This window comes from Halichoerus grypus, chromosome 1, assembly GCF_964656455.1.
Source record: "Halichoerus grypus chromosome 1, mHalGry1.hap1.1, whole genome shotgun sequence".
Taxonomy (NCBI): domain Eukaryota; kingdom Metazoa; phylum Chordata; class Mammalia; order Carnivora; family Phocidae; genus Halichoerus; species Halichoerus grypus.
Window position 1 is genome coordinate 100,879,348 of NC_135712.1, and position 9,885 is coordinate 100,889,232.

At 41.2% G+C, this 9,885-nt stretch overlaps 1 protein-coding gene across 1 annotated transcript; it reads right to left on the minus strand.

Moving 5' to 3' along the window:
• Positions 1-487: 487 nt before the first annotated feature.
• Positions 488-9,685, minus strand: OTOL1 (otolin 1). The gene is made up of 4 exons (XM_036120907.2): positions 9,322-9,685; positions 5,356-5,445; positions 2,018-2,089; positions 488-1,386 (listed from the first exon to the last, which is right to left on the minus strand). Exons 1-4 carry the CDS (start codon positions 9,683-9,685, stop codon positions 488-490), a joined length of 1,425 nt encoding a protein of 474 aa, XP_035976800.1.
• Positions 9,686-9,885: the final 200 nt, after the last annotated feature.

Here is a 9,885-nt window from a genome sequence, read left to right on the forward strand (position 1 = left end):
GCCATTATAATGCTAAATGAAAAAAAAGCTAGCTACAAAGTTAATAGATACGTACTTTCAAATACATATAAATATATTCTTTTAAAAAGGTGATGTCTTAAGGGACACCTGGGTGGCTCAGTTGGTTAAGCATCCAGCTCTTGGTCTCTACGCAGGTCACAATCTCAGGGTCGTGAGATCAAGCCCCACCTAAGGCTCTGTGCTGGGTGTGGAGCCTGCTTAAGATTCTTTCTCTCTCCCTCTCCCTCTGCTCCTGTCCCATTCTCCCTCTCTTGCTTGCTAAAAAAATTTTTTTTTAATTTTTAAGAAAAGGTGATGTCTTAAAATAGGCATAATAATTGACTCTAGGGGATATAATTTCTTCTTACTTTTTCTGCATTATTTTTATAATTACAAAAAAAATAATGAGTTACTCTTTTTAATCGTGCTACCTTATGTTGCCTGACTTATTCCACTGAACCTAAACTACAGTGTTGGAGACACAAGTTTATGGTGAAATTCCAGAATTTTCCTCTGGGTACAAAAGGAACCCGGTAAAAATGCTGTCATCCTCAGGGCTGACATATACCCCGTTCCAATCTTTTGAAACTTCCAACCAGACTTGGTCCCCTGCATTTAATTTCAGGATGATGAGGAAAGAGGCCTGGTCTATTTCATGACCATAGAGCGTTTCTCTGGATTTGAACCTCTTCCTATTCCAGGCCACCAGGCTGATGTGAGCGGGTCGACCCCTCACAGTGACGTGGTAGGAGAAAACATATGCCCCAGGAATACTACAGTTAAATTTGCCAGTGATGGGGCTGTAATTCCCTTGGTCATTATAGAGAACCTTGTCAAATTTGATAGGGATGTTGGGAGGAGGGAAAGGCTTTGATAAAGCAGCACTGAAAGCTGACCGCTGGACTCTGGCTACCTCCCCCTTGGAGCCTTTGAGGCCCCGAGAGCCCTTCTTGCCAATAGATCCTCGGATTCCTTTGCTCCCAAGCTCACCTTTTGGCCCTGCAGGTCCCACAAGACCAGGGGGACCTAACTCTCCCTTTTCTCCTTTAACTCCTGGATCCCCTGGGGCCCCGGGCAGGCCATCTGGGCCACCTTTGCCTTCCGTTCCAGTATCTCCTTTGCTACCTTTTTCTCCTTTCAGACCCTCCTCCCCTTTTTCTCCTTTTCGTCCCCTCTCCCCAGACTCTCCGCAGTAGCCCTTATCCCCCATCTCGCCCTTCTCCCCCTTGGCCCCAGGCTCTCCATTCAAGCCTGGTGAGCCCACAGCCCCCCGGTCTCCTTTATCTCCTTGGGTACCATTTGCACACGTGTCCCCCTTGGAGCCTTTTTGTCCTTTCACTCCCGCCAGTCCGATGTTTCCTCTATCCCCCTTAGGACCAAGGCCACCTGAAACGGAAAATTAAAATAATGTTTAAGGATCACATAGACTATGAACAGAACCTTATCATCACCAAGCTCACGGAACAGAAACGAAAACTCATGCCTGGGACTGGAAACCTGACTCTCGCCGCAGCCGCGGCTGTGCCGTTCAGATCACGCTGCTCTCTCACACGGGGAAGAGTTAATGCCACCAAGAAGCCAGGGCTTCCATTTAGAGCTCATAAATCTGGTTCTTTCTTTCACTTCTAAGGCAATAAAGAGTTTCGAACTATAGTGGCCCATTATAGTCCATTACACTTTGCATTTTGGCCCCACCCAAGTATTCTCCTAAATCTCCATTACGCCCTTCCAAACCCAAAATCTTACTGGCAAAGAAACGGAAACCCACAAAGATTCAGGGATCTTTTTCCCAAGGACAGCTAGACTGAGGTCACGAGTTCAGATGCTTGTATCTAGTCTCCAAACTACCAGACCAGTACTTGCTACACTCCGGCCATCAGTAGTACACTGAATTATTAGAATAATAGCAATTCATATTCCATCTTACCTCCCGGATAACTTTAAGCACAAGCAGGAAGAAAATTAGGAGCTATGCTGTGCACATGACTGTACAGCATAGATATAGTTTATGCTCTACCTGGTTCTCCAGGTTTTCCTGGGTATCCTGGAACTCCACTTGTTCCTTGGTCCCCACGTTCTCCCTTTAATCCTGAAATGATACCAAGATTACCTTTCTTCCAACTATAGTAGCCATGATGTAACTAAGATCCATTTCCCAACCATGTCACATTCTAATGCTTCCCTTACCAAAATGCATAAAGGTAAAACCATGGAAAAATGATATACTGAGCATCATTAGGAATATTTTGTCCCAGTTGATGGTAAAACATTTAAAAGAGATTTGGGGATAGTGCCAATCTCTTCAAACAGAATTCAGATTTTCCACCCCCCCCCCCCCCGCCTCACATTCACATAGCTCTTCAAATCTCTCATGAAATTCATGACATTTTGCCTTGTGTTATTTATGTATGTGTTTGTGTTTTTCTTCTTATGAATTTTGAATGACACTGAAAACATCCCCTTCTTTATATTCCCCACAATGCCTAAAAAAAAGAGTGTCACCACCATGTAAGTTTAAACAAAGAGCACAATATTCTGCAGTTAGCTAAAACTAATCATATCAAAAAACCTTTCCAGGAAAGTAAATATAAATATAGATACAAATATAAATATAAAGTCCTTGACATAGAACATAAACGAGAAACCAATTTTCATTTTGTTTGGAAAATTTTTCATACACACTTTGGACAAATCGTAGAACTGTGAGAATTTATGTTTGAAAAGAAATCTAAACATGCAGGTTTTTAGATATTTGCCAGGATACCACAAAGTGGCTTTTCATATTGGGCCTGGCTAAAGGCCCATCCTGTTACAGTACAGTCACACTGAATTTATTTTAATTATAAATAATAATAGTAATAATAATAGTTAACTCTTATTGAGCATTTCCTTTGTACCAGGTAATGTTCCAAGCTCTTAACATGATTTTTTAAAATTTAATCCAGCCTTTTAAATTCAAAATGAATTCTTATTTGATATTAATACAGCCTCTTGTATAACAGGGAGGCTCATATAATAGAGCACATGTCATTAATTGGAACATTCTTCACTTACAAAAATTTATAGCATCTCCCTTCACAAAAGGTAGAGCAGATCTTTTTATCACAGAAAAAAACTGAGGTATGAGGGGCGCCTGGGTGGCTCAGTTGGTTAAGCGTCTGCCTTCAGCTCAGGTCATGATCCCGGGGTCCTGGGATCGAGCCCCACGTTGGCCTCCCCGCTCAGTGGAGAGCCTGCTTCTCCCTCTCCCTCTGCCACTCTCCCTGCTTGTGCTCTCTCACTCTCTGTCTCTCAAACAAATAAAATCTTAAAAAAAAAACCTGAGTTATGAAAGTTTACAAATTTGCATAGAGTCAAACATGACTGCATATAACATTGGTTGGCATCAATTTGCCAACCATGTTATTTATGATATAACTAACTTTTTTTGTTTTATTTTGCTAGGGAAAAAGAAATCCTAAGTCAAGTTACAAGTCATGAGAAGAGACTCCCCCAGATTTCACAAGACGAACTAGAGAAATTCCACCATAAGCTGCTCAGCAGTTTCCTAAGTAGCTAATCCCCTCCCATTACCATTCCACATAAAGTTTACAATTTGGAAATTAACCCATAGGCCATCAGGAAAATGTCTGGATCCCTTTGGAGAGAACTGAACTCTGAATGGAAGTGAAGGACAATTCTATTGCCCATGCTTGTCAATACTCATATGCCAACCATCACTGCACAGTTACTCTGGTTCTCAAATTCATTTAAGGAATTTAACTGCTTACACTGGATGTACTTAATCAGGTTGTGGTCAACCAGAATTGCAGTCATTCAACTCATTTATTTTTCTAACTTTCAATCTTAACCAAGAGTCCAAGCTAAGTCTGGAAGTAAAAGGAAAGTAAAGTTGCCACTTTATAGAGACTGGCTGAATGAATTTCTACTTTTGATCCTTCATCAAAGCATATTCTTAAGAACCTTATCTTATGATACTTCCCTGTTTTTTCTTCTACTTCCAGAAGTCTAGCTTCCAAAAAGTATGAATCACTGGGGAGGTTCATCACTCATCTTTATTTCACAGGGTTTTCTGCTAACATAATTCAGCCACAAAAGGATTAAATGTTTCTGAGAATGAAAATCGCCTAACTGACAAGTGTGAAGTCGCTCTCTCACCTTAGCACCTTTTTTGAGTAATTACTTCACTGAATGTTCTACCAGAAATGAGTTAGACAGTTTCTGAGCCATGTGGAGGGTGATGTATAGATGATATTAGGTCTTTTGACATGTGACACTGAGGCTAAAACATTTAACTTGATGGATAGATGGTATTTCTACAGGCTGGCAGTTTTCACTGAGGAATTTCTAAATGTCCCAGTGAATCTGTAACCTTCCCTCAATGTCTTGAAGCACTTAGAGAACCAGGGATTTCCCAGGGCAGGACACCCTCCTGGCTGATACATCTGTGGAATTATAGAATTTCTGAGCTGGAAAAAATCTATGAAAGCACACATAACCACAAATCTTCTTTGATAATAAATAGGGTATAAGTAAATATCTAGACTATTCCCCCTTGGTTTCCAGATAAGGAAAAGTCCAAGGTCATTCTTACAAGCTCAATTTCTTTCATTTTAATTCAGTCCTCTTCCTACTATAGGCATTGCCTAGATTTGAGCGAGCCAAAGGCCATGTCCTATTCTCCTTAGCAGAGATGCTACCCACCTAAACAGAATGTTCTATAGGATTGCCTGCTCTAGTTAGTTCTATCTAATACAAAATTAATTTGTCTCATAAGGAAGAGCTCACTCAGTAGTATATAAGAAAGGACACGCCCCCCCAAAGACTATGCCCTGTGGCTCCCAGTCACTAGGTCAGCTGTGTGGCCAATGAGAGATAGAAAAGATGTGTGAGAGCCTCCGTGTACGCAGGGAGAGGGAGATGGAGAGAAAGAGAGAAATGTTACCAGGAAAGTGTAAAATTTTTCAATGGGCTATATATAAAGTTAACCTTTTTATATTGAATGTAACTTACAACATGCTTTACCAAGTTTTTGCATTTTTAAAAGTGGTTCCACCTACAGGACACCTGGGTGGCTCAGTCAGTTAAACGTCTGCCTTCCACTCAGGTCACGATCCCAGGGTCCTGGGATGGAGTCCCGCATCGAGCTCCCTGCTCAGCGGGGAGTCTGCTTCTCCCTTTCCCTCTGCCACTCCCCCCTGTCCATGCTCTCTCTCTCTCTCAAATAAATAAATAAATCTTTTTAAAAAATTGTTTTATCTGCAAGAATATGGTATTTACTTTGCAAGTTGCTCGCCTGAAAAATGATGCAGAACACATCTTGAGTTTTGACATGAAATCAATATAATTACCTACCCTTCTCTCCTTTTTGGCCTTTTGGACCTTGGGGTCCGACAATTCCTGGTGGCCCTGGGATCCCCATATCACCAGCCTCTCCCTTAAGACCTGGAAATGAGATTTAAAAATCATCAGGATAAAAAAAATTCTCTTTTGAAATGCATTAGTTCTGAAAAAAAAATTTTTTTTAAGCAGTCATTTTATTGAGACCAATGATTGTCAGTGTCCTAATAATAAAATCTGGGTAAGAATAGGGGCGCCTGGGTGGCTCAGTCGTTAAGTATCTGCCTTCGGCTCAGGTCATGATCCCAAGGTCCTGGGATCGAGTCCCACATCAGGCTCCCTGCTCGGCGGGGAGCCTGCTTCTCCCTCTCCCACTCCCCCTGCTTGTGTTCCCTCTCTCGCTGTCTCTCTCTCTGTCAAATAAATAAATAAAATCTTAAAAAAAAAATCTGGGTAAGAATAAACTACCACATAACTCTCAGGACAATATTTTTGTCTGATTTGTAATTTCGTACTACCTGAATAGATAAATTGAGCCCATTAGTACTTGTCACTGGATTCGTGGCAGCAATCAAATGATTCAGGGAAGCAGTGCAATATCGAACAACAAGAACAAAATGATGATCTGGCTCTTCACCTCATGTGGACCACACTTTCAAATTGGAAGTAAAACCACAATACCTAGCACTTTTGGTTTTCCCATTCACTCGCTTATGCAATTCTTCAGGAACTATTCCTGAGGCAGCCGTACACCAGTACCCTGCCAGGTGCTCGGCATCAGCCATCAACATCCCAGCTGTCCTTTCCCCCATGGAGCTGAGGAAGGTATCACATTGTAGTTAGTGATGTCAAAGAAAATAGGAAGGTCCTAGTATAGATTGTGGTAAGAGAACTAATTTATGGGAGCAGAGGAGACATCCCTGAAAAAATGGCATTAAGCTAAGATCCAATGAACAAATTAGGATTTTCTGAAGCAAAAAAAACCATAGATGAGTATTTCAGGAAAAACAAGTGTGGAAAAGACCACAGTGTTTTCAAGAAACTGAAAGAAGAGCAGAGTGGGTAGAGCTAATGATCGGATGAAGGAGGCTGAGAGGCAGGCTAGGGTCACACGGTGCAGGGCTCAGACGTCATTGGGTGTCCTGTCTCATCCAGGCAGTGCAGGTCCTTTCCACTTACCTGGGCCACACAGGGACCCTGAACCTAGGATAATTACCCTTCCTGCACGCCCAGCCCTGTTCGAGCCATAGGAATTCTTTCACAACCCCTGACTGGAATAGTTTATGGCCAGGTTCATTGGAAGTTAACTATAGAGATAAGTGAGCTCAATAAAATTGTACTATTTCATCTTAATTTTTGTAACTAAGGCCAATGGAGTGGAGAAAATTATATTCAACAGAATTTTTCTTTGAAAAAACATTACATTTGTTTGGAAGAAAGTGCTTGTGATGGAGGTTAAAGCCAAAGGCAAACTCAAATAACCAAAGGTGGTGATTAAGTTCTGTGTAGAAAAAAAAGGAGAGCAGAGAGGAAAGGAGTGAAGGAATGGACAGTGCAGACAGAAGCAAGCAAGATGGCCAGTTGCGGTCCGCTGTGCAATGTCCCCCTTCCTCACGAGTCCCAAATGCCTGGTGTGGTTATACTACTGAGGGAAATGATAAAGGGCAGCACCCAGGTTGGCACAGAGAGCACATGGAAACCACATGGGAGGGCACAAGGGGCAGCAAGGCTCCCTCATCCATCTAGGTGACACATGCATGTGGGTGAGATTGGTATAAATACCATAAGGCTGGACATATGGGAAGAGCAGGGGCTTGGTGCACAAACCAAATCTGACTCCACGTTCGACCCTGAGAGGCAGTGTAACCTCTAGAATTACCTAAAGCTCTTGGAAATGTGATTAAATCATCCACTAAAATGCAATAATATTTTTAACAGTTTGTGCAAGATTAGACACAGTAAAAAGTGCTTAATGGTTCTTGGCGCATAGTAGGTAACTACAATTATAACTGAACCAAATGAGAGAAGCTGGAGATAAAATTTCACACAGAATCTTACCTTTGCTATCTATTAGCTGTATCTGTACACTTTAAGACATTTACATTCAGAAACTATTAGGCTTGGGACTTTTAAAGTCTATTAGTATCTACATCACAGTGGATAATGTGAATGTCATGTATGCAATGTGTTGTGTGTGTGTGTTCATGTGGCCAAGAACTGAAAGATAATGAAGAAAAAACTAAAATAGTTGTGTTTGAGTAGGTTCATTTTCATTTTCAAGTTTGATTAATGTCCCTCTTATGCTAGATCTCTAATTTTTTAACAAAACAGTATTTTTGAAACACTGGAAAAGCTAGAACAAATGTCTATGAATCTCAGAAACAAGACCCTGTCGGGCTACTTCCCAAGATAGAAAAGGCTCCTATTACAGCTACTGGAAAAAGAAACACAGTTTATTGAGCATTTATCTTATCCCAGGTACCGCACTGAGCCTTTCTATATATATTACCTCATTCCGTCTCTTGATGACCCCGTGAAGTTGGTATTATTCTTATCCCATTTTACTATTTTGAAAACTGAATACAATAGGTAATGAAGCTTCCCCAAGGTAGGACTGTGAGAGACAAGACATTCTGAGCTTTTAAACACTACGCTCTGTGCAGAACCAGGCAGACTAAAATGTATGAGCGCCCGAGGCAGGCAAAGAATTTGGCATGTCTCCAAAATATTTGTCCTATGTATTTAAAGGAGAGACTGAGCTCTGAGAACAGCCCAGCTAATCCACTACTCGGGAAAACAAAAGCTCTGATGCGACAGACCCATGGCCTTAGAAGACAGTTTAGCAACCAGCTGTGTTTACTTGACCATGCCCTTGGGGGTCTTCACCGCCCAAGCAGCTCACCAGACAGATACGATACTAAGAGAAATTCTGGTAAATGTAATTTTCTCAGTATCATTGCATTTCCAATAATGTTTCAGCAACCCAGAAATCTCTGTGCCCTGACCACTGCCTAACAACTGTACCCTTTAATTCCAGCTCTGCATGAATATTGATCACATTTCCCAAAAGGTTCCTATTATAAGATAAAATGAATGAAAAGCTTAATGAAGATACACAATTCCTGATTTTATAACTTTAAGTTCTTTCGGCAAGACACAACAAATATATCTATATAGTCATTTTTTCCCCAGGGGATAGCAAATTTGAAATTGACATTCTGATCTCAATTTTACCTGAGTACTCTGCTATATGACATGTAAAAGCTGAAATGTATTACAGTAAAACTCAGCATATGCATCATGTATATATTAAAGGTATCTGGAATTTTGAAATACGTAACCATGATCTTCAATGGAGAAAACTGTGGGGCAAGGATACAGTGTTGCCCTGGAATTTCAATGAAGAGCAAACTGAATCCTGCCGCTTATTCTCCACCTCACAGACATGCCATTTCTAATCCGAACTACAAAAAGCACTCCAGAAACCCATCAGTCAGCACACACTCTAACTAGACAGCAGAATTTTCACTTACCCTTTTTATATCAGCCATTAATGAGATAACTGTACTGCTAGGAAATGCATAATTTGAAGAACCGCGTGCCAGTCCTGGGGTTGGTAGCCCAGTGTCTGCTCTCACCAGCACTTTCCAATAGAACTTTCTGCAATGATGGAAGTGCTTGTATCCGAACAGCCCAATATAGCAGTCATTGGCCACACGTCACTACTGAGCATTTGAAATGTGGCTAGTGTGACTGAGGTACTGAATGTTTAATAGTAATCTTTATGTTTATTTTTATTAATAGCCACACATGTGGCTAACAGGCAACACAGCACCCATTTGCATTTGTCACCATGTTACACCTAGGCCTGTCACCATTTGTAGGACACGCAGAAACCCTCTGGGCAATTCTGCCTCCAACCCACCTCTCAACTCCAAGGATACACAGGTAACAAATATGGCTTTGGGTATTGTCAGGTACCTGGCTTTCCAGTCTCTCCGGGTTCTCCTTTTTGCCCTGGTACAAATGAACAACAATCACAGCAGTTCAAAAAGAAATCGGCCGTGTCAAGAGTGAAGTTTTCAAAGGGGAAGAGAGTGGCAGCACCAAAGGCAGACTCTAGGGCAAGGGGGCTTGGGGTCGGTTCTGCCATTTCAGCCACTTCCATGAAAGGAATTTCCTCTTCTTCTGGAGCTGGGCCACTGGATGGCTTGAGACCCTTCGGCATCTCTTTTCCCTCAGATTTCTTCGTAAATTTGGTATGTGGTGTGGTCTTTGCTACTGTGTCCATACCAGCGATCGCCAAAATAATTAAAATGGCACAAAGCCAAGAAAACATCCACATATTTGAGGCTGGAAGAAAGATGTAATGGGAATAAATACACCTATTACATGAGATCCAATGCAATTAGTAAGTGATATAAACATATAAGAAGGAAATATAGATTCTTATATGAAACATAAGAATAAACGTTATGCATAATATAGAATGATATTTTTAATGTATTTTAATGCAAATATATGCTTGAAGCACAACAGGATATT